Source organism: Colletotrichum orchidophilum, assembly GCF_001831195.1.
Source record: "Colletotrichum orchidophilum strain IMI 309357 chromosome Unknown Scaffold_155.1, whole genome shotgun sequence".
NCBI classification, from domain to species: Eukaryota; Fungi; Ascomycota; class Sordariomycetes; order Glomerellales; family Glomerellaceae; genus Colletotrichum; species Colletotrichum orchidophilum.
The window spans coordinates 39719-66487 of NW_019173111.1; the positions used below are offsets into that span (position 1 = coordinate 39719).

The 26769-nt window shown below is 54.5% G+C and overlaps 6 protein-coding genes across 6 annotated transcripts; 2 read left to right on the forward strand and 4 right to left on the reverse strand.

Moving 5' to 3' along the window:
• Positions 1–27: 27 nt before the first annotated feature.
• On the reverse strand, positions 28–3146 carry CORC01_12497 (phosphatidylinositol-4-phosphate 5-Kinase; the record flags this gene model as incomplete). Its single annotated transcript, XM_022624117.1, has 2 exons — positions 28–846; positions 900–3146. The coding sequence occupies 2 exons, from the start codon at positions 3144–3146 to the stop codon at positions 28–30; spliced, it is 3066 nt and encodes a 1021-aa protein (XP_022469373.1).
• Positions 3147–4728: 1582 nt separating this feature from the next.
• CORC01_12498 (uncharacterized protein) lies at positions 4729–4947 on the forward strand (the record flags this gene model as incomplete). Its single annotated transcript, XM_022624118.1, has 1 exon — positions 4729–4947. One exon carries the CDS (start codon positions 4729–4731, stop codon positions 4945–4947), a length of 219 nt encoding a protein of 72 aa, XP_022469374.1.
• A 3865-nt stretch (positions 4948–8812) lies between these two features.
• CORC01_12499 (uncharacterized protein) lies at positions 8813–11470 on the reverse strand (the record flags this gene model as incomplete). The annotated part of the gene is made up of 8 exons (XM_022624119.1): positions 8813–9147; positions 9209–9223; positions 9286–9593; positions 9661–10098; positions 10168–10706; positions 10878–11007; positions 11156–11264; positions 11347–11470. 8 exons carry the CDS (start codon positions 11468–11470, stop codon positions 8813–8815), a joined length of 1998 nt encoding a protein of 665 aa, XP_022469375.1.
• Positions 11471–12185: 715 nt separating this feature from the next.
• CORC01_12500 (uncharacterized protein) lies at positions 12186–14039 on the reverse strand (the record flags this gene model as incomplete). Its single annotated transcript, XM_022624120.1, has 6 exons — positions 12186–12383; positions 12465–12714; positions 12780–12947; positions 13005–13150; positions 13224–13682; positions 13740–14039. The coding sequence occupies 6 exons, from the start codon at positions 14037–14039 to the stop codon at positions 12186–12188; spliced, it is 1521 nt and encodes a 506-aa protein (XP_022469376.1).
• Positions 14040–14881: 842 nt separating this feature from the next.
• Positions 14882–17848, reverse strand: CORC01_12501 (RNA-metabolising metallo-beta-lactamase; the record flags this gene model as incomplete). Its single annotated transcript, XM_022624121.1, has 2 exons — positions 14882–17645; positions 17703–17848. The coding sequence occupies 2 exons, from the start codon at positions 17846–17848 to the stop codon at positions 14882–14884; spliced, it is 2910 nt and encodes a 969-aa protein (XP_022469377.1).
• A 950-nt stretch (positions 17849–18798) lies between these two features.
• Positions 18799–22021, forward strand: CORC01_12502 (Sec23/Sec24 trunk domain-containing protein; the record flags this gene model as incomplete). Its single annotated transcript, XM_022624122.1, has 4 exons — positions 18799–20136; positions 20189–20286; positions 20341–21871; positions 21935–22021. The coding sequence occupies 4 exons, from the start codon at positions 18799–18801 to the stop codon at positions 22019–22021; spliced, it is 3054 nt and encodes a 1017-aa protein (XP_022469378.1).
• Between the last annotated feature and the right edge of the window lie 4748 nt (positions 22022–26769).

Consider the following 26769-nt stretch of genomic DNA (forward strand, 5'->3'; position numbering starts at 1 on the left):
TCTTGTTCACAAAAGACGGCTTGCGCCCTAGGCAAGGCCCATGCGGAAAGCGCTCTGCTCGCCTGCCTCCTTAGGGAGCGGCGGCAAGGCTTTATCGAGCGAGTCCTTGCTGAGGCGAGGCTTGATGTGGAGCGAGTCTTCTCTGCTCATCGTGGATCCGTTTCCATTGGGCAGCGCCCCATAGCCGCTGTCTTGGCTTTCGGGCTTGAGATGATGGCCCTTGGGCGGCGTTGGCGGCGCGTAATCTCTCAGTCCGGGGAATCGGCTCTCCATCCCGGGCTTCGCTGGTGTAGCAGGCCGATAGTCGTCTCCATCCCTGCTTGCCCCGTCTCTGCTTCGGCCCCCTAGTGATGAAGCCTCCCCTGCCTCTTCGACTACGGGCAAGATAGGAGCCCCTCCCCCACCAGATTCTCGCCGTTCGTTCATCTTGGTTGTCGAGAGGACGACGTCCGGAACGTTGAGCTCGGAGGCCCCGTGCCTCTCGGACCTTCGGGCATCTTGCTGGGCTCGCTCAATTGTTTCGCGCGCTTCCGGTGACATTGGAGCGCTGGGCGGAGTTGGTGGAGGTTGGTAGTTGGGCATCGGCGGGATGTTGTTCGTCGCCGACCTCCGGCGCATACTCGAGCTCCAGCTAGCAACGCGCTGTCTGTCCGCAACCGCAGCAGCCTCGATCTGTTCCTGGTCCCTCCGCTGCTTCTCCCTAATCGCCTCCTCGGGGGACATCGTGATACCCTCGACGAAGTTGTAGAATCGGTCGCCGTACAGTTCAGGGGGGAGAGCGGAAATCTTTGTCTTGTCGCTTGTCAACCCCTTCCAAAAGTGCTCAATCTTTTTGATCATTCCGTACTATTTAGACAATTAGCAGTCAGATGGAGAGTGTGGATAAGTAAGTATCTTACGTGAGTCAGGCAGTCGATGACACCCAGGTAGTAGATCTCGTCGGCGGGAGAATTATCCTCGTGGGTCGCCTGGAATCCACCGTCGTCCTGGTTGAAGATGTACCCCGACCTATTGTGTGCCTCATCAAGCTCATCTGGCATTTGAGCTGCCGTCTGGCCCATGGGCACTGGCCGTTCGTGTCTAATCATGTTCCTCAGCTCCCGCGCCTTACGAGCATTCTCCAACTTGGAAGGTGTTCGCAAGAGAACCGACGGCGGTTCGCCGTCCTCTTGCTCTCCACCAGGGTTGAAGACCTGCAGTGTTTTTCCGCGAAGATTTTCCTCGTTGCCTCGCTGCAAGTCGTGGATACCAATCAACAGAGAGTAGTCCATGATTTTGAGCTTCTTCATCAACACCACGTCCTTTTGCAGCTGCTCCAGGAAGAGCTTCTTCTTCTGGATGCCAAGCTCGAGGTTTCGCTGTCTGCGCATCCAGTTCAGGTCCTTCAGCGTCGCCCGAGGGTTCTTGTCCAGGTCGTCTTCCTTATAGTCGCGGCCAATCGTAGATCCTTTCAAGTCGAACGTGGTGTGGATGTCCCGGTGAGGGGGGAAGAGGTTGTTCATCACCACAAAGTGTATCTTCTTTCCGTAAGGCATTTTAACTCGGTGGAGACCGTAGAATTGGGAGAGCAGCGTATTCGGGTTTTCAGTGACATGGTGGTAGTAGTCCTTGAGAACCTTGCGGAGGAACTTGTGTTCGCCGTGGTGGATTGTCTTGATGATGTACTTGTAGTCTCTGGAGAAGTAGAAGAAGCTGCCACTTTTCCCAGGGGAACCCAACTCGGACAAAATATACTTGCCCGTCAGAGACATGAGGTAGTCTGCGGGATCCAGGCGAAACAGGCCGCGCAGATGTCGGAATACCCAAGGCGCATAATCCTTAAATTTGAAATCGTACTTTGCCGAGGGCACCAACTCGTTTCCGGCACTGAATAAATTAGTAAACTTGGAAAGCACGTGGGTTACGCGGGACTTGACGTACATGTCGAACGTCGACTTCTGCTTCGCCTCAAAGTCAGCATCCGTAAGGGGCCGGTCAAGCTTTGCGTTCGTGCGGGACACTGAGACGCGGATGCCCGTCAACATGTTGTAGGCGGTAACCCAGTTCGTGTGATGTTCGTCGACCTTTGTGCCAACCAGTACCCGATCGTCATCCTCTTCTTCTTTCCTCTTCCTCTTACTGGCTCGCTTTTGTCGATAATGCTCGGCCCAGCGCAGGGCGTCTTCGTCGGGTAGTACTTCGTCACGCGGTACATCAGACTGCATGGAACGGGTATCTCTCCGCACCAGGTTCAGGGACGCCCTACGCACTCTTTGCGTGGTGCTTGTAGGAGAGAAGCGACCGCTGGAGAAGGCTGTGTCGGAGCCATCTTTGGAAGCGCGGTTGGATTGGGTCCCTGGAACTTCAAGCGTGTGGCGATGCTTCAACCCGCCGTTTGGGGGTTGCAGCCCGGTGGATGTTGATCCGTTGGGGGTAGCACTACCGGATTGATAGAGTGGTGGAGAGGAGAAGCGCTGCGGCGATGACGGTTGGTTTTGGGCGATGAGATCTGGGGACAGCGACGTGCTGCTGGCTGCTGGCACGGGTGTTGTATGACCGTTGGCGAGTTTGCCCTGGGAGGGTATTGCAGGAGGTGCGTAATTGGGACTGCTAGTCCCATTTGTTTTTATTGTATGATCGATGGATCCGGCCGCAGGCGATCCAATTGACGGTGGTGTGAGATAGTTGTCCGTCGGGCTCGATTGCTCCGTATCGGAAGATGGCTTCTTGATAATGGTGATGGGCGGCGGCGGAGCTGTCCGGTCGGGCATAGTGACGATGTGTCCATTTTGTAGCGGGTGCTTTTGATTCCTGTAATCATTGTACTGGTCGTGGTGAGAGTCGTGGTCGTGATAATCAAAATCTGCGCCTCCTCCGGCCCCTGCCGAGCCGTTGGGCAACGAGCTCATACTAGTCGGCCTCGTCCCATTCATCTGAGTGGGGATGGAATCAGAAACGTCCGAGGCGTGGGTTGATGAGGTTGAGCTTTCGTCGAAGCTATCATGGAGGTTGTTTGAGCGCGATGGGCGAAGGGGTAGGATGTGGGATAGCCCGTCAATCGGGTGCTTGTGGCCAGAAAGGTCAAGCGTGTTGTTTGGGTCGAGGTCCAAAAAGTCGGAATTTGGCGAGTACACGGGGGAGTTCTCGCGGGTGAGGTAGGTGGGCATGGTCGGTCGGCCGGGGTGCGAGACGTCGGGAGGTTGGACGTAGCTGGATGTGGGAGTGGATGTGACGGGGGGGTGTTAACGGCTACTGCTACTATTCTGAGCGATGTCGTTATTTTGTCTCTGCTTTCTCCTGGCCGTCTGTTGGGGGGTATCAGAGCAGGATGGAGATATTATCGACTCGTTGGATCGTTGTTTGTTGGACGGAGAAGGAGCAACAGCAGAGGCTGAGCGAAGCCTCAGCACATTATATCCCGATGGAAGAAAAAACAACGCAAAAGTCGAATCAATGCGGCCGTCGTTCGTATGGATCGTCGAGGTTTGGGGAAATCGTACTTTCGCTAGGCGTGCAATTGACGGGGGTTGGCGTTTTCGCAGTCGATGGCGAGGATCAACGAGTAGCAGAAGTAGAGGCCGGAAATGAGAGACGGCGGATCGCTCCTGACTGTGTCGTCGACGTCGTCTTTGTCTGGATGGAGGACTAGACGAGGAGAGCAGAAGAAGCGTCGGCGAAGACGTTGAGGGTTACGAGTCGAGACGGAGACGAAGACAGAGACGGGAGAGGATAACTCAATGGTTCGGGCATGTCTCGACGGCGAGGCGGCGCATGGTATGAGGGGGCGGGTGGTTCAGGCCGGTTGGTTGAAGAGAGGCAGTGGGAGAGAAAGCCGGGGAAGAGAGGTTTTGACGATGAAAGAGAGAGCGCGCAACTTGCAAGGTTACGGGTCCACGTCGGCGGAATAGACCACCTCAGTAAACGGGGTGACGGGCTGTGGTCACAGGTGAGGTGGGCGGGCCTCATCAGCCGGGAGGGAGACACTGGAGACAGGAACAGGCGGTTTGGTCCACTAAAGAGAAGCCACAAGGCCCCTGCTGGTACCTTACCGGCCGCGACACAGAACCACTGAGAGGCGCTGGAAGCCAGACGTGGACAGGACATGGAGTTCCCGTGGACTGGCAGTTCTTACACGCTGCCGCCCAGTGGAGTGCCCCGAAAGGTACGTACTCGTACGTTGAGCAACCTACATAGTACGGAAAACTACGTACAAAAAGCTGGATGTCCAGTTTGCAGAGAAAGAAAGTGGGAGGCGGGTGTACAAGAGTACGTATCCATGTTTGTTTGCCCTGTCGTCCACCCTCACACGCCTCCCAAGGTTCTTCAAGGTTGGTACCTGAGGCTGCAAGGCCTGGGTTCCTGAATGAGGGAGGAGACGGGACTTGGTGGATATGGTGGATATGTATACCCACACGCGTGATTGTGTGCAGAAGTACGTGCGGGTCTACAGCGCTAAGCAAATCGAGGATTACGGAGCTCTGAGTGGTCGACGGCGGGCTTCCCGTTGTGGACCCCACGGCCAAATGAGGCTTGGTTGCCCACTGGTCTCTGGGTCCTGCTGCTGGGGCTCGAAATGAGTCGGCGACCTCTCGCTTTTCGTTGTGTGCCTGGGGCCGTGGGCTGTTTCTTGCGCTCTGTCTCTGCCTCTCTGCCTCTCCCCCTCCATCTTCCTTTCTTTCTATAGGTGCTTTCTGTCTGAGTTGCACCAAAGTCGAGGCTAGACACACTTAGGTAATCGTCCGCCGCCAAATGTCACCTTCTCGCTCTTCCCGTCACGTTCACTGCTCACTGGTCAAGAACACCCATGGACAGAATTTGTCCCGCTGCCCAGCCCAGGCCCAAGACGTGCTCGACGCCGAGTTTCCGGCCAACTGGGTCAGATTCAGCGGCCAAGCCACGGCATCCAATCTCGACTCGTCAAGGGCCGTGGAAGACGTCTCGAAGGAGATCGGTACCCGCAGTCGGTGATGGCCTGTTCCTGAATGTGTCAAGGCAGCCAACTCCCGTAACCCGTCACCCTTGAGTTCGCTGCATCGTGGAGATGCTCTGGAGCCCGCCGCTTGCTAGTTCCCATGGGACATGAGGCGTCAAAATCATGGGATGGGAGACCCCGCGGTCCTTGCATACACGTACATAAGCGGTCCCCTTCCCTCCTTCTTCGCCGTACTATTCATAGCATCTGCTCTATCCATCCAGCCCGGCTGCCTGACGACCTCCTCCGTGGATACGTGGATACGCGGACCAGGTGACATCGGATCATCGACTGAGCCTCACTATGCATGCAGCTACATAACAATCGACCTGTCATCTCATCAATCCTTGGAAGTCTCCTTGGAAATCGGGACGCCTGAGTCCTCATAGCCTCATCTTCCTGTCTTTCCGTATCTCTTTTCTTCATCTCCTGTCTCCCACCATGTATCTCCTTTCTCGTCACTGCTAAAGTTGGTTTTTGCACTGGTCCACTTTGTGTCTTACAGCCACGCTCCTATTCATTATGTTCCTGCATATCTCTATGCCGCCGCAACTTCAGACACGCATTCGATAGCACTTCGTTAGGTGCTGATATTGTGCCCAGAAGGCGACATGCGTCTCACCTCCTCTTCCTACCCCTTACACGCTCCCATCCCTCTACCTAATCGAATCAAGTCACCCCGACATCTCAGGGGCCAACATCACCGAAACAAAGGGAGCCGCAATTGATCAAAAGCCCCTGGGCAGTCATACGCGTGACATGTTGCATACAGATACACTTGTCCAGAACCATTCATTCCCTCCCCTGGTCAACACCTTAATATCAACGACCTGCAAACACACCACCCCTCCCTTCCTCCTTCGTATCTCCGTAGTTAGGAACAGCAGCAAACCCCCTGCGCAGCTGGAAGACCCTCGTTATCCTCCTGCAGAGCGGGGTGCGCCAAACGTTGGGACATTGGATCCTTTTTCTCTACCCCAGTCAGCCCCCTTTTGATTGTCTCTCGTCTGTCGCAAAGCTACGGATCCTCTGGGGTCTTCTTTTCCCAAACAGACAACATTACGAGCAAGACGATGAGAATTGCCGGGATGGATCCGTCATCCATCTTCACATCTCTCGAAATAGTAAACTCACTCGAGAAACACTCTCCCTTTTACGACAGAGTTTCCAATAATTCAATATCACCACAACAACAAGCGGCCCGAAAAGCGTAAATCAAGTATCCATCTCCAACTAACCTAACACTACGAATACGGTTTGCTTGCCAAGTAGCCTTCATGGGCCTTAGGTTCACCTCATCACTGGAGTAGCGCCGCGGGGCGCGGGAATCAAAAAAACCCCGGGACCCGATCACGGTAAGCAGTTTATCGGGGTCATCTTTCGGCCCCTTGACTTGGGCTTCCCACTCTCATCCAAACACAGATACTGCGCCAACGGTCAGCGCCCCTCACTTCAGGGCTGACCTATAATAACTATCAAGCACCCTTCAGGGGCTGCCAAGGTGAGCGACAGGCCCGGCGAAGCCAGCCCAATCACCCATGGATCCGAAGGGGATACACACCTACGCCCACATTCAAGTTGGTTCCAAAGGCCTCGCGGCAATCCAGGTTTGTCTTCCGCGGCTGGTACCGCATCCCGAGGGCCGCGCCGGCCACTGACTCGACTCTATCAGAGCATCCCATCTCTATCAAAATATCTGTCCCATGGTGCCATCCGGGGCAAGCTCGTCTCCCAGCAGGAGAATGTTGCTAGAGACCCACGCCGTAGCGCTACCACTGTCATAATCCAGTGCTGCCAACCACCACATCACCTCGGTCTCCAACCATTTCAGCCAGGTCTTGCCGACCGCATTCTGCAAGACGGGTAGAACAATGCGCATGCCAAAGGATGCCAGCTCATCAAGCGCACAAGATGGTCCAAGGTCGCATCACACAGATCACAAATCACACTCGCACCACGCCCCCTCCAAACCTGACCGCCAATCCTCCAAGTGGCCCGGTTAAAGAAGCCAGCAAGCCAGCCCAAACCCGTCGATCCTTTCCAAGAACCAACGTGCCAACCAACTGTGACGTCGCGCCCGTCCTGACCGTTACAACCGCACTAAAAAATGCACAGTCCCTGATTTTCCCTGGATCGCCAGAACGTGGACGGTCTCCCGGGGCCTTTTACACTAGGCATCCAATGACCTCACGGCTCACCTTCTCATCGATTCATGAATCAGGTATTCCGTTTTTTGTGCATGTATCATTTAGGGTCCATCCTCTCACTCAGCACTCAGTGCCGTTGGTGAGATAATCACCAGACCTCTCGCATGCCACGTCCATCTGGTTCCGTCTCACGTGGGAACGCAACAATGGATTGCAGCAAACATTCTCGAAATCGTCCATCCACTCACCAACTCAAGCCTGAAGTCAGTGCCTTGCCTTAGGAACACTTTCCCCCAAGCGGCATGACGTGGAATAATGGAAGGGATGCCCTCACATCGAGCACCCACCACCCAATTTGTCACCAGATAGCTCCCCCCCCCCCCCCCCAACAATCCCCCCCCCCACATCTTTACCTTCCAAACCCCCCCCGGGGTCCCCGCGCCCGGGCCGGCCCCCCCCCCCCCCGCCCCCCCCCCCCCCCATCCGTCGCGCTGCTCTCCTCCTCCTCCCCCCCCCCCCCCCCCCAAAGAAGTCCCTTCCCTGACATTTTCACTTACAGAACCCGCTCCGGGTTGCCGCGCCTGGGATGAACCTCCATGCTTTGGCGCGTTACTGCGAGTGCTGCTTTCCAGTGCCGCGCACACTCCCTCCCGCCGCCCATCAGCCACAAGCACAAGAGCGTAATCCAGCAGTGCAGAATTAGATATGTGGTGGTGGCTGCGTCGAGCTTTGGCCCCCCCATCACGGCACGGCACGGAAAGGGGGCGCTTGCAACAAGGTCGTTCATGCTCTGCGGAGCAAGCTGATCGTAGGCACCAACACGCTTGAAATTTGTAAACACCTTGGGTTCGAATAGTTGTCAATATCTTGGCTTTCTCCACGATTTCGTTCGGAGCGTCCCCGAGATTGAACGTTACTTGATCTCCCTACTCCCTCTTCCGAGTCTTCACTCCTTTCCCTCTCCCTTATTTCACTAACAGAAGGCCTCCGAGTGCAGTTCGTAATAACAGCGGCTCTTTCGGGATTACAACAATATGAACTCATCTTCTTCCCCCTGAACCTAGATGAATCCTGTCTTTGGCCCCCAAATATATTCATGCCCTCATGTGCATACGGCAGAGCTCCGACTGAATCATCCGTGACAAGACACGAGTCCACAATGCAATTATGGTTTCCGGGCACGTTCACCACCTTATGCTGTGGTTTACAAACAAACAACAGGCCGAATAAAATCCCGACGGGAAATGGGAAAAAAACTCTACAACGGTTTTCCGCTTGGACTCCCCAGATATCAGTAGATAGATGCTGGGATGGAAAAAAAAAAAAAAAAAAAAAACAACGGACGATTGGCTCATCATTCCCACATCCACAAACTCGCCCGTTCTCCCCTCCAATACTCGCCCTCATCATGCATTCTTTCACATGTTTATTTGGGAATAAGAACAGTGTTTCCAAACTAATCAGCACAAAGGTTCTCATGCGCAGCGTCTGATGTGCCGCACCTGTCACCAGATGGCTTTTCCCCCGTCCTCGAGGTTATGCCCCAACCCGACTTGAGTTCATCTCATATCCACGTCACTCGCTCGCCGTCAAGCATGAAATGGTCCCCGCGGGCTTTCCAAATATTAAGAGCAATCTCTCCCTTGTATGGCGGGACATGTTCCTGCACAAAAAAATATCCATGGACGCCATGTTCTCGTGGTGCCAGCTCCTCCTACCTCGGTACCTCTGTTCCACAACCTACTTGTAGCAGCATATCCATCGGGTCCATACCCCCCAAAACTCCCTCTAGACTTGTGAAATCAACATGGTCCAGGTCAGAATATCGCCTGTATCCTTCATCATATACGCTAGTCATTGCATAGTCTCCGGTCCTTACATCCCTTGCCGCCATAGATTCCAAAGTGCTAGCTCCCGAGGCTTCACCTTTCAAGGCCGGGTGCACCGGTTGGCCATTGAAAGGGTTCGTCAGCTGGCTCACATAAGTGAGCGCCGTCTCAATTGTAGGCTTTTCCGAAATCAGTTTCACCTGTATCGATTGAAGTGATTCTTTTCATCCTTTCAGTCAGCTTGTTCAACCCTTAGAAAAACTATGAGTAACATCACTTACTGGCGAGACGATTTGCTACGTCAAAAGTTGTCAGATGGGATATGATATAGACCAAGGTTAATGTGAACAAAACGCACCTATAGGCCAGCGAGTTCCTATCTGCTCCAAGAATAACTCCAGCAGGTCAAGCTGCGAGGAGTACAGAGCCTTCTCAGACGAGAGCTCCCTTTCAAAAGACAAGATTGAGCCGACCAAAAGGACAATGTACGAGCACATGGGGTCGACGACGTCGACGTAGGCGGGCTTCCACTTGCGAATGATGTCGGTGGCGTCGTTTGCCTTGTCCAAGATCGAGCGCCAGTGGGCTGGTAGATCGGAAGCAGCAGCTCCGCTCGATCGAGAGCTGCTCATATCTGCCGCACAGATGGCGAGTAGTAAGTTGGTACTAGACCATGCGCCGATTTGATCAACATCATCTACCAATACGTCACCAGGTGGATTTGTAGACTTACCAGGACCAGACAAGCAGATTCTTCAACCGAGACGCGTGATCTTCTTCCGTCTCGGCGATGACCAAGTTTCTGACAGGCTGGAAATACCACAAGGGCAGCGCAAAGGCCGTGGCCGCGCTATCGCTCTCGAGCTCCCGCAGGCGGTCCTCCAGACCTCGGCCGCGGCTGGACTTCACGAGGCACCGAAGGTCTGTGACAGATCTCACAAAGGAGCACACGCCGAGGTAGAGATTCTGGTTCCGGCACGACGGCTGAGAAAAGATGGCTCTCATGGTCTGCCAGTGCTTCGGGTGCTTCGATCTGCTCAGAGAGTCGGGTTGGAACACGTCCTGATGTCGTTCCGAGTCAAGGGCTGGCTGGTATAGGGACTCGGTGTTTGGTAAAAAAGGAAACCTGATTTCCTCTTCCAGACGAGTCGAGATCGGGTTTGGTGACGTCCTGCTTTTGCGTTCCATGTCAGCACAGCAGAGCAGATTTCCCAGCAGCAATGTCGACCTCCAAACTTACGTGGTGGCACAGCAGCAGGCGTCAAGACGGTAGATACACCACCATACCCTATTCCACTCCTTCATCTTACTTCCCAAATCGCCTGCGTCGCCCCCTTGTCTCGCCGTCACCCCATCCCTACAAGCTGCGCCGTCGCTGCCGAGGTAAAAGGCCGTGTCAGACTCGTTACGCTTTCCTCCGAGGTGGAGCTTGTAATAGAGATCAGCCATCCTCGTGATTTTGGTCGCCTCGGTGACCGTCGCCCACGTCAAGGAGTCCGACATGGCGTGGAAGCAAAGGAGGAAGGACGCTTTCAATTCGTCGACGCTGAGGTCAGAGTCGTTGAAGAGACTCTTGGCTCGTTGCGCAAAGTCTCCCGGTGACCACGTCAAGAAGCCTGGGGCTACGAATCGTGATGAAACGGCGAACAAGGCCATTTTGAGACGTGGTGACATGTCGAGCCTCTCTCCGGGTCGTCTGTCTGGGCAAGACTCGAATAACGGGTAGTTTGGCTGTATGTGTATGAAGTATAGGTTCAGTCTTGTGGACTCTGTTAGATCCTGCCATTCCGCATCACTCGGCCGCGTGGATGGACCTCATTTACTGACAGGTAAGTTTCCATTTCAAGGCTCATGTCTGGGCCATAGGACAACGGCATTCCCCATCCACTTTCAGACCAAAACTGAAGGGATACATCTTCAATCGAGCTTGTTGGATTCCTCTCTCCATACGCCGTAGAACGCGAGCCGTTGGGGTAGATTGTCGAGGGGGCGATTCGCCTTCGCGGACCGCTCTCTGACGAAGAGACCGACCCAGCGTTGGTCGAGTGCTTGGGTCTCTTTGTACATCCTTTGGAAGGTCCTGAAACAAACGTAGTAGCACAGGTCAGAAACCCAACTCGAATCAAAGTAATAGTCATTCACTACGCAAAAGTACCTGGCTTTCTTCTTCGTTTGGTATGCGAACAGACTATGCGACGCGTACGGCAGTTGCCGCACGTAGGACGGACCAGATCACCTGTTCCGAGTCCACAATGTTAATCGAGGCTGTTGGGCGGCAGTCAAAGACGTCGAAGTCGCGAAGCGAAGCGACATGGTCTCTCACATTTCGTCTTCTTGCTGTAGAAATGGTGTCAGTCCAGAAGCAGCCCCCCAGCCCCCCTCCGACGATGGAGATAGGTGGATGGAAATCAGTCGATACGAACGAACATTCTACAGTGGTCGCAGACTCGCAGCTTGCCCTCGTCTGATTCCAGGGGACTCAAGCCATCATTGCCTGGGGTAGGGTGGTGGGTCGTAGGAGTCTGAGGCGACTCGGAAGTCATCGTGATCTACCTGGTAGTAAAGTTATTGGCGTCGAGTGCGTCGCCGCGTCGGAGCGGCTGGATGGAACACGAATCGTTGCCCCCGCGTCCGCAGAGTCGGCAGGAGAGAGTGTGTAGTGTCAACGTTGGAGTGGGCCGGCGGGCAAAAAGGCCAGAGAAGCCCAGGCGCCGAAGCTGCCTTAGACGGAGCGTCCGCGTTCCGCGAGCTTGCAGGGGCTGTGGGAACTATGCAGTAGGCTCGAAAGGGTTTAGTAATCCCGTTTCTTTGCGGGGTAGCGGTGGAGTTGCCGGGAGATCTTCACGGGGCCCCTCGTACTTCGTACGCAATCTGGCGCCTTTATCTTCGGTCTCGGCAAGTAGTAGCAGCCCGGGACGTTTTGGGAAGTGCAGTGATCTTTTCCACGAAATACACACGATCCCCATCCATCTCCAACATTTTTGAGTTCGAGAAGGTTACATCAAATCTGCGAAGGAGCAGGCCATCAAGCTATGTGGTACTTGTCATGGACCAAAAAAACACCTCATTATCTAAGTTTTCTCTAGTGCTGCTACGGTTACTCCAACTAAGTAAATTACCGAGCAGTGAACACCACACCGCAGCCTGCATAGCAACACACTTCTACTACGTAAATCCACAGGAGCAGCTAGTCAGCCTCAAGCTAATAGTTGACGCCGACACTTTTGGATAATTAACCGCTAAATCATTTTTTGAAGACTATTTGGTCACGGGCGCCCGCGGGCTGAATCGCACCAGCAAACCCGACTGCTTCGCAAACCAATACGTCGATACCTGCCACTCTGGCTCGCTAGACGCCCACTCAAGATGGAACTGCCTCAAAATCTGAGGTACAACCTTTCCAACCTCCATGATGGAAATATTCTTGCCGATGCAAGTACGGACACCGGCTCCGAACTAGGGAAATCCGGAGATGTAAAATCAGCTCGCTGCGTCAAGGTGGGTCCAAAAACTTTATCAAACACTTTTTATACGTACACTCATATTATGCCGGTCCATCGTCTTGACTGCCTCGACATCGTCGCTGAGCCAGCGCTCAGGTCTGAAGGTGTCTGCATCGTGGCCAAAGATGTCGCGGTCGCGGTGAATCACGGCGGCGTTCATGCCTACAATGGTGCCGGCCGGTAGGTGAAATCCAGAGATTTCAGCCCCCGTCTCGGGGACGACACGCTCGAGTGGGTAGGATACGCCCGGGTGCATCCGCATGGCTTCTTTGATGCACGCTTGGCTGTGTTGTGTTAATGTCGGGATGGTGAAATCGTTAGGGCCGCCGGGGTTGAAGATCAAACTTACAGGTATTCGAGCTTCTGGCTCTCTGCAAAAGTGATGACGGGCGATAATTCGCCTCGTGCTTGTGCTTCGTCGATTTCCTTTTGTAAAACGTCATATACGCGCTTGTCGCGCAAGACGTAGTAGAACATAGCCCGGAGAGCGATTCCAGTGGTATCGCTGCCAGCCAGGCTTTTTGAACACATCAGTTAGTGCAAGTCAATTTGCTAGGGATTCGTGCTCCCTCACAGGTTATTCATCAAGTGATTCATCATGTCCGGAGTACTCAGCTGGTCGCCAGTCGACGCCTGCTCTCGTCGCAGATATGCCAGGAAGTCTCCTCGTTCAGAAGAGCCTGGTTTGGCATCGTATTCTCCGAGGGCATCCAATACCATCTTTACATGTTCCAGTCAACTCGACATGCGTGGGGAAAAGGAGAGAAAGATGCGCGAGATTCTTCGTACTCACATTTGTAACGGTCCGCAACGGGTCATTAGTTCCGAACTTAGTCAAAATCTTCCTGAGCGTGATGTTGCCTAGAAGATACTTGTGCAAGGAAGGTATGACTCCAACGAGTCCGCCATATTCGAGGCCGCCTTCGATACCAGCGATCACATTATTGACATCGCTCCGGGTCTCCATGAAGCCGAAGCGGCGGGAGAAGGTGATGGCGCCGATGACGTCGAACGCGTACCACTGAACCCAGGTGCCCAAGTCGACCACCTGCCCCTGCAGGTCGGTCATGGCATCCGTGAACATTTGCGTACAGGGGTTCACTAGATACTCGAGCGTTCGAATGGACGTCATGGAGTACTTTTGGGCCACCGGTCGCTTGAGAGCCTTGTGTACCTCGGCGTTGGTGGTCGTGAACATGCTGGGCATGAATTCGTCCTCGTACATATTGTCAAAGACATTGTAAAAGTTCGACTAGGAATCATTGTGTTATGTTGCGTTTCGGAGGTCCTTGCTCGGGATTGCACACACCTTCATGAACTTTGAAGTTATGCCGTAGATGGTTTGCAGGGCCGCCGGATCAGAAATGTCAACCGCGTTGGGTGCAGTCCGAACGACTGGCCCGTACTTGTGGTGAAGCTGGCGGTAGTCCGAGTGGGCGTTGCCCTTCCAGACAAAGGATAAACGCCATAGAGGAGTGAATCTAGCTAAGAAGGGGCCTGGGATACTGCGTAGGCCGGGACGAAAAGCTGCTCGTAGTGTGCTGCCCAGAAAGACGAGCAGGACCACAACGAGGCCGAGTGCTAGGTGGTGACTATCGATGGATAACATGATTGGTTTGAAAGATGGGTTTAGCCAAATACCGCGGTCTGACTATTCGTCTCTTGTAGCCTAAGTCGTGACATGATGGACCATTTATACTCTGCACCCTAGGAGTACGCAGCCTTAACCGAAGCACGTCCACCCAATGCTCCTAGCCGTATCATGGTCGGATGCAGTCTTTTGGGGAAATCGGAAAACTTTGGGCTAAGGTGGACTGGGTTCTCCTCACTTCAATCGCCCCGACACATCACAAGCGGGTCATCTGGACGATCCTCCTGAGTCTCCCGCTGTGCACGCATGACCAGTCAGAGAGAACCCCAACTACGTAGTATAGATGGCTGGAGCAGACCAGTAGAACCCTTTCGTTTTCCCCAGTTCTGACTAGTCGAACCAAGCAGTACCCAGCTCCTAAATGCTCCTGACGTCTTTGTGGAACACGCCGGCATTTACCCTTGTTCCAATGCCGTCTGCCGGAGCAATTAAGGCCCAATCCAATGCGTCGTTGGTTCCTCCGGACCCATTCTTGGATGCTCCGGGCGACATAACCCCCCGGCCATCATCGCCTGCGACGGGAACCGACGGTCGTCACGAATACCGCCTCCATTATTGGCCTATGGCTGAGGGTGTCACACCCTCGACGTTGGCATCTCGTCACATTGCCTCTTCTCTTCAGATTTGACGGGAAGAGCCAGGCCCAGTTTGGCGCACGCAGCGTGTAATTAGGCATGTCAACTATGAAATCACTGCACGCATTGGGTCTTCCCCGCCAATCCATTCTGCATCTTATTATTGACATTGAGTATCGGACTAAGCTTACACAGACAGTCTCCATCGCAGGGATAGCGAGCTTTTCATGCTCCTGCCACCACAGCCAGACCATCGTAAATCATCCTCTTCACCTCGTAGAACGTGCTGCGGTGCTGCATCATCGTCGCTGCATCCGCGATACCCACGCTTTCCACCTCCACCTTGCCCGTGCTCGTCTTTCGTACCGCCACAGCGCCATTGATCACCAGCGTACCCTCGCCACGGAACTCGGCTGTGTATCCCGATGACTGCATCGCTCGCCTCAGGTCCGTGAGCCTCAAGTCGCCCACGTGCAACGGTTGTGCGACCGAACGCACCGCTGATGCCATATTCGAGGGTAACAAGTCCAGCGTGGGGACCACCTCGATGTCAATAGCCTCATCCTCTTCCTTCTCCTCCTCCTTGACGTCCTCGCCGGTTTCGCCATCTTCGGTCTCGGTCTTCTGCCTCTTGTTGGCCCCGTCGTCCTTCTCGATAAGCTTTTCCTTGGCCAGAGCCTCAGCAATGAGCTGACCTGTGACAGTCACGACGCCCAGGCCGCGTACATTCTGCCACTTGAGCTTCTTGACCAGGCTGTCCGCCAACTTGACCACCCAGGCGTTTGTGTCGACACTCGCGTCTACCCAGGTGCCCATTGCCGGCGTGTAGACGTCGATCGCGCTCTCCTCTGAGGCTCCAATCTGGGCGGCCAGCAGCTTCTTGCAATCTGCTGCGAGCGCTGTTGTCTCGTCCGTAGTGCCGCCAACCAAGATAAGCTTTCTCGGCTGGATCAATGGGATCAACATATTCAAACTCCTCTTGTCGTGCAATCCACTAAAGTCAACAAACGCAATACGCAAGTTGACCATGACCTTCTCTGTTGATACGATCAACTTGGATGGACCCTGTACCTCCTCCTCGACGACATCCTCCACGTCGTCCAGCTCGTCGGCAACATGGTCGCCTGTCGCGTTGGCGTCCAAATCATCTACAGATCCTGCCCTGTTGTTCTGGCGCTTGTTTGCTGCTTTGTTGTTTCCGTCGTCCCATTTGCGCTTCTTTCCAAGTCGGTCATCATCGTCGTCTCTCCGCAGACCCTCGTTGTCCGGTGTATCTTCCTCCTTCTCCTCAGCACGGAGGTAATCTTCGGGTCGGATGACGTCTCCAAACTGATCATCGCGTCTCCTCCGCATGACGAGAGGAAATGAGCGTTCGCGGCCCTTCTTGCCCCTTACATCGAAGTCGTAGGCACCCCGCTTTTTCGTCAAAATGTTGATGCCAAGATCTTCGTCTGTAAGAACAACCTTCTTGCGCGTTGCCTGACCCATGGTCGTTGAAATGTTGAGGGCTTTGCCCTGCTGCTCGTTGTCGGATTCGCCCGAGTCGGATGAGGAATCAGACGAGACGTCGTCTGCAGCGTCTGCGGGTGCTTGCAAGGAAGCTCCACCGCTACTCTGTAACGTAGCCTGAAGCTGACGCTGTGTAGCGAGCCACTGCTGGTATACGTTGAGTTCTTCTCCGTCCAATGCTTGCTTTTTGGCTTCTTGGATCTCCAACTCCCTACCGCCACCATAGACAAGCTCAAGGCTGTTGCCGTTGCTCGACTCTTCCACCGAAGCACCATCTCTCCGTTCAGTCCACCAATCCCAAAGGGTTCTCGCTATTGATGATCGTTCAGTCAGTGACCTGGCTGGCTTGTCTGTCAGTATGACCAAATTCCTGGAGTCTTTTGCTAGACCTTGGATCAAGTCTTTGGAGAAGCCCCACTCCAGCGTATCGTCGCTTGCGAGAATGACTCTTCCCTCTGCTTGAACATTGTCCGCAGATCCCGAGAGGAGCTTCTCGATTTGTGCCCGGCGTTCAACGAGCTTCAGATATCTGAAGTCGAAAGGCACCCCCTCCTTACTCTTTCCCTCAGCACCATTCGCCCGACGTTGCCCATCAGCAACCGATTCGAACTCCCTCACGATGTTGTCGTCCATCCACTCCAACATGCTTCGTGCATATCGCAGGGTGCTTGACATATTTCGTCCGGCCAGGTACAGTTTTGCTGTCTTGAGACTGTTGTCCGAGTCTACTCTCCAGGCATGTTCGAGCAGATACGCAATCTCCAAAACTCGTGCGCTCGAGTCCACTGGGATGAGGGCGGTGCCTCCTCGGCTAACGCAGGTCTTGATCAAGTCGACAAGCTGCTCGTCGCGTTTGGCGCGACCGCCAGCTTGAGCCACCTTCTCTGCACCTCTACTACTGCAAACTAAAGCCGTCGGCTTTCGCAGTTGTTCGATGACCTCGGCGCCGCCGCCTCCGGCCCCACCTAGCCAAGCGGCTCCGGCGAAGACATTTTCCTTGGCTTGATTCCAGTCGACCGCGTAGACAATCGACTCCAGACCATGCTGAATATGCCATATCGTTCCTCCGAGAGTGTGGCCTGCATTGTAGGCTGTAATCATGAGTCCATTGAGCGGCGGCGAGAAGGGGGACGGAAGGGGTTCGTGAGGCTGCGAGTACTTGAGAGGCTGGATCAGGGAAAAGTATCGTGTAATTTCCTCAGAGGTCGGTGCTTGGAGGAGGAAGTCGCTGTCGGCATTTGGTTTCTGGGAGAAGGAATATGCGGCCTCGGTCAGTGAGCCGTGGGGTATCTTTGTCGCGGCCAGAGGGGTGGAAGCATAGAGGTCCTGGGTCAAGGTGCGGCCCAGATCAATTACAGGTCGGGTAGCGTATACGGGGATTCTCGTAAACAAGGGGAAGTTTTTGCAGCAATGGGCAAATGCAGCCAAGTGCGATGTCGTAGCATGCGTCAGAAGAATGATTGACAGAGTCGGGACCTGTCTAGAGGAGTGTCAGCGGTCGTCAAGTGCGCGCCGAGGAGTAGAAAGGGCCGGCTACTTTTCAAGCTCCCGAAGCTTCTCGACATCGAAAGACTCGTCCCAGCCAACATCTATCAAAATCTTGACACCTCCGTCGAGCTCAAGGATCGATTGCGACGCTGTCGAGTCGGAAAGGGCGCCCTGGAGAGGGCAAAAGGTAAACATGTTGAGTGTCTATTCAGCGGGGCCGCCATGCATCGTTTGAAGATTAAATTCTTGGGTTCGATCCGACATGAGGTCGCTTCAAGGTCCAAACGTGTGGGCAATGACCATAGCGCTGGTGCGCAGATAACAGGAAAGACTGGGTCGCCGTCGTTTGCGACTGTAGAGGGTTTGAAGGGTCGACGATGGAGATGTCGCGTAAAATAAACCAGGGACAGAAAGTTCAAGGAAGCATGCAAAGCGTACGGATAAGGTACCTAGGTACAGGGTGCTCAGGTACGTGCCGCCGCGAAAGCAGCATTGAAGAGCAGGGGCCAGCTGAGGCTCCGTCATGAACGAGTGGATAGGTGGATACCGTGCCTTCATCTGTTACCTACGTATATCGGAGTAGCGGCGGTGCGATTCCGAGCCTGAATGGGACTAGCGTAACTTATCTCCAGCAGGTGGAGACAGGCCCGGCTCCGTGGGCTCCAACGGGTGAACGCCGGAACGGGCAGCTGCTGGAGCTCCCGCATTGGCCAGGGTCGGATGCCAAAAAGACATCGGGTCTGGAAAAACAAGTCGGAAAGTCACCGTGTCAATTTGGCCGGGATCCCTGTTGATTCGTGCGTCTGGCCAGAGGACCGAAAGGGGACACAATTCAAGCTTGTCACTTTTCCAGAAGCTCGGCTTGCCCTCGAGTTTGTCGCCAAACACCCCATTTCAAGATCCTGCAGAGCATGGCGCGCTCTTGACCGCGTGCACGCTTTTCTTGTTCAATTCTTCTGGGAGCCTTAATCTTGATACCCGATCCCAACGGTGCACAACAGCAAGCTACCTCGCCGTGCTTCCGACCTCAGCTAGAAAGCTACCGTACTTAGCCCGCATTTAATTCGAGTCCCCCGAACAATCGACCAGGAGCTTCGCATCACGCAACCCTCCAACACACCGACCACCGCCCATTTTCTGCAAACATGTCTGACTTCAGCATGTACCACCAGCTGGGCCAGGGCGAGCAAGACCCTTCGAACCCCAATCAATCGACACAGCCCGCACCTCCCCAGTTCTCCCCTCCCATCGCGGGGCAGCGGTACCAGCAGGGAGCTCCATACGGCGCCCCTGCTCCTCCCGGACAACAATACTATGGCGGCCAGCCTGGCTCCGTGCCGCCTCAGGGACAGCCGTATGGCGCTCCCCCGGGCCAAGAGTATGCGCAGAGTCCTGGATTCCAGTCTCAGGAAAACTTGGCGGCGCAAATGGGGGGTATGTCACTCGGGGATGGCCATGGCACCGCGAGGAGGAAGAAGAAGGACCGCCACGCATATCACCAGGTCGAGGCGACAGGCTCGTCGCAACCCTTCAACGGAATTCCCGCTGCCGGCACGAATGCCACCGCCTTCCTCAACGACCCCTTGCAAGCCCAGTACGCACAGATGAACCAGTTTCCCGTAGCTGCTGGCCAAACCTTCACCCCCGGCAATCCCGCTTCCCCGGCCGAGTTTGCGACCCGAAATGGCGCTGATGCTAGTGGTGGACCGCCGGCAGTAGTTCAGACTTCCGGCCACCAGAAACTGTCCCTCGACGACCTGCCTAGTGTGCCAGTCTCCCGTGACTCTCTTCAACAACATTACTTCTCCAACGTTTACCCTACCTTTGAGAAACACCTGCCACCTCCCTCGACGGTCTCTTACGTTGCATACGACCAGGGCAACGCTTCGCCCAAGTTCGCGCGCTTAACATTGAACAGTATTCCGTCCAATGCCGAGGGTCTGGCACTTACTGGTCTCCCAATGGGTCTTCTCCTCCAGCCAATGGCACCTCTTCAACCCGGCGAGCTTGAGATCCCAGTCCTCGATTTCGGCGATTCTGGCCCTCCAAGATGCCGCCGTTGCAGAGCTTACGTTAACCCCTTCATGATGTTCCGGTCCGGCGGCAACAAGTTTGTTTGCAACCTGTGCACTTACCCCAATGACACCCAGTCCGAATACTTCTCCGCACTCACTCCCCAAGGTGTCAGGGTGGATCGCGATCAGCGGCCAGAGCTTACCAGGGGCACTGTGGAGTTTGTAGTGCCTAAGGAGTACTGGACGAAGGAGCCCACTGGCCTGCGCTGGCTGTTCGTCATTGATGTCACCCAGGAGTCTTTCAACAAGGGATTTATCGAGTCCTTCTGCGAGGGCATTGTTGCCGCCTTGTACGGTGGCGAGGACGCAGAAAGGGACGAAGATGGCGAGCCGAAGAAGAGTATTCCCCCTGGTGCCAAGGTCGGATTCATGACTTATGACAAGGATATCCACTTCTACAACGTCAATGTGAGTTGCTCGCCAGGACTACAAACAGTCAATAATGGACTAATGGATGCAGCCCGCCCTAGATCAAGCCCAGATGATGATCATGCCGGATCTTGAGGACCCATTCGTGCCCCTGAGTGACGGTCTCTTTGTTGACCCTTATGAATCCAAGTAAGATTGCCTGCCGTGTAATGTAGCACCCTCGCACTGACTGACTTGCTTTAGGGATGTCATCACATCTCTACTTACCATGCTACCCACTATGTTCTCGGACATCAAGAACCCCGAACCTGCTCTGCTGGCGACTCTCAACTCTGCCGTAGCCGCGTTAGAAAAGACTGGAGGCAAGATCGTCTGCTCTCTGGCCGCTCTGCCTACCTGGGGACCTGGCCGTCTTTTCCTTCGCGACGATGGAAAACACCCGGGTGGAGAAATCGACAAGAAGCTCTTCTCTACCGAGCACCCGGCATGGAAGAAGGTGGCAGAGAAGATGGTAGCTACTGGCATCGGCGCTGACTTCTTCCTCGCCTCGCCTTCTGGAGGCTACCTCGATATTGCCACTGTCGGCCATGTTGCAGCCTCTACCGGTGGAGAGACGTTCTATTACCCCAACTTCATCGGAGCTCGCGACAACACGAAGCTGTCCATGGAAATCAAGCATGCGGTCACGCGCGAGACTGGTTTCCAGGCTTTGATGAAGGTCCGTTGCTCGAATGGCTTGCAGATCAACGGCTACCACGGCAACTTCATCCACCACACCTTTGGTGCCGACCTGGAAATTGGCGTTATTGATGCTGACAAGGCCATGGGCGTCACATTCTCTTACGACGGCAAGCTGGATTCGAAGCTGGACGCCCACTTCCAGTCGGCGCTGTTGTACACTACCGCTTCTGGCCAGCGGAGAGTGCGATGCTCAAACATTATTGCAAGTGTTTGCGACAACCCAAGGGACAGTGTTAAGTTCATTGACCAAGATGCTGTTTTTACCATTTTGGCAAAGGAGGCGAGCACAAAACTGGCCGGCACATCTGCGACGCTAAAGGATGTGCGCAATCATCTGACGGAGCGTACAATCGATATTCTCTCGGCGTACCGCAAGAACTTCTTGACTTCGGCGCAACCGGACGGCCAGCTGGTCATGCCGGAAAGGCTCAAGGAGTTCTCAATGTATATGCTTGGTCTGCTCAAGTGCCGCGCTTTCAAGGGGGGTAACGAGAGCTCCGACCGCAGAGTCCACGAGATGAGGATGATCCGGTCCATGGGTGCCAAAGAACTGAGCTTATACCTGTATCCGCGCATGATTCCCATCCACAACCTCGCCCCGGAGGAGGGCTTCCCCGACGAATCTGGGCATCTCAAGGTGCCACCGGCGATCCGCACATCCTTCTCCCGCGTCGAACCAGGCGGTGTCTACCTCGTCGACAACGGCCAGCAGTGCCTCCTGTGGCTTCATTCCCAGACCTCACCGAACCTCATTGCCGATCTATTCGGCGAAGACAAGACGACCCTTCAGAGCCTCGACGCATACACCTCGTCACTGCCCATGCTTCAGACACATCTGAACGCTCAAGTACGGAATATCGTCGAGTTCCTCAAGACGATGCGGGGATCTAAAGGCCTGGGTATCCAGCTGGCGAGGCAAGGCATCGACGGCGCCGAATACGAGTTCGCGCGCATGCTCGTCGAAGACAGGAACAACGAGGCACAGAGCTACGTCGATTGGCTCGTACACCTCCACAGGAGCGTCCAGCTTGAGGTACAAAATCACCACACTCAAAAACCCCTTGTAGCAAGAACTATAGCTAACATGACATGACAGCTTTCCGGCCAAAGAAAGAGAGACGACCCGCTGACAGACGCCAACGCACTAGCGGGCTTTGCCGGCCTGCGACCCAATTACTGGTAAGCGGCGAAGGCAAATAGGAAGTGACTGTGGGAGTAGGAGGCGCCGGTCGATATCGAGCAGTAGTCTTGGGGCGTGGGTTAAACTTTTTTTTTGATGTTTTGAGCGTTGTCAGAACTGCATAAACATTGGGTGTCCAGGGTCTCGAAAAGAAAGAAAGTAGTAAACAACCATCAAAGAATATCTCCAGCAAACGCTGAACAAGCCGGCTCTCTTCGCACTGATGAATGATGTATCAACCGACCCGTCGCAGGGCTCCCTTGGCCGCCCCTCCTCGCGAATTCCACAAACCCCCTTTTATGGCCAACGGAGCCTCTGTCCTCGCTGTAGTCGTCGACGATACTAGTGACGAGGTAGGCCCTCGTTGTGTCCACGTTGATGCCCCCTTGTGAACGTCGTATGCCATCACAAGTAGACGATGAAGACGGGTCCGAACGACGTGCCAAACACATCAGTGGCTGGCCGTGGAAGGTAAAGCAGGACGAGGTCTGAAGTCTCCTCAAGCAATGTTCTTAGGCCACACCCACGCCTGCTCCTGTCGTTGCGACACCTCGAGCCCATGGCCCTCCTGTAGTAGATCCTGGGGACAGCTTTCTCACAGCTCGCCAGGCCTCGGCCCCTCTCGCCGTTGCAAAATCATCGCACCTCTGTCTCGAGCATCCACCGGACAGCGAACGGCTACAAAACCCTGGGTTCATATTATAGTCAATGAGATTCATCCCCAACAATAAAAAAGAGTGAAAGAAGAAAAGAATGCGAGGAAAGTTTAGCTGGAAGTAGCGACATCTCGAACAGGTGACAGTTTTCCATGTATTCCATGTGTTCCATGTACTCCATCATCCATGTACAGGTAGGTAGGTACCTGCTCAGGGACGCGCCCCACGGGATAAATTACTATAGCGACAAGTATTATAAGGGGAAGCTATCCATGGCATTAAGTAGGACCATGAGCCAACATATTTCTTTGCCAGTCAAGACTACAATTACACCGCTCGGCCATCGACTGCAACGGATATTGCTTGTTCAATTACTACCGCGAACACGGTCCCTATTAGTCCCCTATGATATTCAATGGCCTTTGCCTAATTGAAAGTGCGACGACCTCAGCATTACTTATGTTCGCATGCCTTCCAACCCTCGCCCAACACTATTGAAAGGTGACTATATTTCCTTGTCCAGGGCTCTGAGCCATGGGATAGGATATGGATCCCCGATCGACGATCCCCTTCAAGGCTGTGTACCAGGTTATAGCAAAAACCACGCCGCCAAATGCGGACAGCAATGAACGGCATAATTAGTACGACACAAGTTCTCACTGAATTCCAGTCCTCCCAGCATCTCCCTCTCTCTCACTGTCCCAAAGTTTGATGCGAGACTGTGAGATGTGAGATGTGATAATGGACAGAATACTGATCAAAATACGGGAAACAATGGAATGACGAGCGGCCGAGGTGGTCCACTCGTTCGTCCGCCAACCTAGTTTCGCACGACACGATCCCCCGTGGGGGGCGGGTTTAGGAAATTCGACGGGCGCGGGTTGCTACTTCTGGCAATATCTCATCTCATCGGGTTTCCCCCCCCTCGAGAGGTGACTGACGTTTGCTCAAGGTTTCTGAGACAGATACTAGTACCTACTTTGTGGACCGTTTGGGGGCGTGCGGGAGACGGACAACTTCATCTTCTTTCTCCTGCTAGTCCCAGCGCCCACCACCGCCACTGTTTGTTTTACCTTGTTTGCGTACTTTTCCCTGGTTGCACGGCGTTGCTACCCGGCCCAGTTTTTTTTTTTCCTTGGACACCTTTTTTTTTGAATGCCCGGCATATAGGTAGATCTGACGGACGAAGGGGGGGGGGAGGATGGGAATGATATCACAGGGACGAACGAGTGGACGTCGTTGGGTCTGAGGGCTGTGAAACATGCCGTCTTCCGGAGTAGCCTTCTCACCAATCTCCATCCCGTCTCCCGTAACACCCCTTAGCTCATCTTCCAAGTCCAGATGGCAGGTTCTCTCGGTATATCCGGGTTGGGTTGATATGCATGCTCTGGACGGGCCCAAATATGAGACGATCGACCCGAGCCGGGTTGGGCCTCTCTGCGTCCCTCCCTCCCCACCCCGTCAGTCTGGTGCTCGGGAATAAAAAAAGGGCAGGGAACGGTGGGTGTCGGTGGTGCCGGGGGTGTTCTAGCTGATCTGCGCGCAGCTGCAGCATGCGTGATCCCTGACGGAGATCAGTCGCATCGCTTTTCCTTACCCATGACTTTGACTGACCCAGCTTCCCTCTTCCACCGATGAGGCTTACATGCATGTCTCAGAAACGAAAAAAAAAAAAAAAAACCCCATGGTGAGAGGGGGAGAGGAGGGGGGAGAAAAAAAAATTCTCCTCCATTCCCCAACGTAAGGCGGGATCTCCATCCGGGAAACGCCTCGTCTTATTTTGGGCGGCTCAAAATGCCAGAAGAGGAAGCGTTGGCGGTGGGATATAGTTACCGCCCTACAATGTCTCTCATCCCTCCAAGCGGTGAGCTGTTGATGATGTACCTACCACAGGGGACTCTTCTCACAGTCTCCTGCCGCACATGACGTTTTGGGGATTCCCGTTGGGAGAAATAAAACAAGAGGAGGTAGCTTGCCACCTTGTCCCACTCCTTTGATCCGTCGAAGCATCATGCCATGCACGACGGGTCGGGCGTCGACGCAGCAGCGATCACCCGCCCACCCATGCCCATGGCGAGTTCAATGCAGAGCCCATCAAGAACAGGGACGCACGAAATCCTGTCAATGGTGTTACTGACGAGGGAAAGGAGGAGAGCGCAACGACGATGCTGTGCTGCACTAGCAATCATTTCTTAGCCCTACCCAGAAAAGGAAATCACATCATGAAGAGTTTTTTAAAAGGGCGTAAATGACTTCCTCACCCCCGGGTCACCAAAAAGACGCCAGTATATCCCTTGACCGCCGCGCGGGCAGAGAGAAAATTAAAAAAAAAAAAAAAAAAACACACAGAAAGAGAGCGAGCCGCGGCTCTTTTCGCAGAGGCCCCTCTCCCTACACAGAGATAGTCCTCGCGGAATGTCTTTTGCATCTTCACCCCCGCCCCCTCCTCCGCGGGTGTTGGTGTCTGGTGTAACCGACCATATCGGGGAATTGGCAGGGAGCCCAGCTCGGCACCTTTCGCACGAGGTGTGATTGGATGGCCAGACTCCCATGGCCCCATGCAAGGGCCAGCATTTGGAGAGGGCTACGGGATGTGCGACCGCGGAGTGCCCTCCGGTCCCGCGTGGTCGGGCCCTGGTGGCGTCAGCCCCCGGTTCCAGGGGTTCGAAAGATATCCCCTCTTTCTCTCCCGCGATCCTCCCTCTGACCTCGAACGTTCTCGTGACGCTTGGGTTCATGTCACCATCAGTCGGGTAGACAGACAGGGAGGCGAGTCTGTTGTTTGTTCGTGTAGAAGGGGTTGCGATGGGAAACTCTGACGGCCTACGAAGTCTCTCCCCGGTTGATAAAGGCCGTAACGGGTCTTCTGCGTTTCGGCCGTACCAGGTGTCACAGGCAAGATGCCTCGCATCAGCCATCTGGTGATTCGGTAAATTGAGAAATGACAGAACCTCTCGCCGTGTTCGGGGATCCTCCCCGCCTCAAGGTCCACCTTGCTGGTCTTCAGAGCCAGGTCAGTACTAGTATTGTTTCTCGAGAAGGGGAGAAAAAAAAAAGTACATTACTTGGGGTGGTGAGAGTGGGGGGTCCGTCGTGGGGAGTGCGGACGCAGTGGTACCCAAAGTTTCCAAAGTTCGAGTCGATCGAATGTGCCGGTCAAGATCTGGCATGCAGGCAGGGGTGAGGAGGTATTTGGATTTTTTGGGACCACTGCCGAATTTTTTCGTAAATGACGAGGACATGCGCAGCGTTGTTTGCGCTCAAGATCATGTCAGCTCCCGAAAAAGCAAGCCTGGGTGTCCTCTCAACCCTCCCATAGGCACTCGGGATCCCAGTCGAAGATCCCGCCCACCGGACGCTCAGCTCTCACAGCCTATCGTTTCTTCGCCAGCCTGACCAACCGCGGCGTTGGGAGGACAATGGCAGAGACTCTCGCTATTCCATCCCTTCAGAGACACCGGTTCTTGAGCATTCGTTGGAGAGCCAAAGGTTGCCGCCGGTGAACAGGCAAGACAGGCGAGCCTTCTCTATTCTTGCTTTTCCTCGTCAAGTGGCGCCGCGGCACGTGCCTAGGCAAACATTTTAGTATGCCCAGGACAAGTGGATTACGAATTCGACAGAGAAGCGGGCAGAGACTGAGACTGAGACTCTCGCCCATTCCACTGGTCGCGGATGTTGAGCTTGCCGTTGTTGCTAGGACGTTTTGGGCGACAATCTCAGTGCTCACATCCAACTTCCCCAAGCGCGGGAATTCCGAATCGAAAAGGGTTGTCGCTATTTCGGTTTTGCTGCAGGTTTTTCTCCCCTTTAGTCCGGGTGAGCAACTACCCTCTTCGGCATTTTTAGTGGCGACATGTGCTCCAGATTTTGCTGAGCCATGATCATCGGCCAGGCTTGTCGTCGGCATTAGACAATAGAGCCCTCACGGAGAGACCATGTTGGCAGGGTGAAAATGAGGCGGGCTGCAACAAGGAAATATCCCTTAGACACATCAAAGGCTGCTGGACTGGAGAGGTTGCGCGCGCGATGGCTACCCCTACATCCAGACGCCCCAAGAAAATGTGCAGCGTGTAGTAACGAGGAAGATTAAATCAT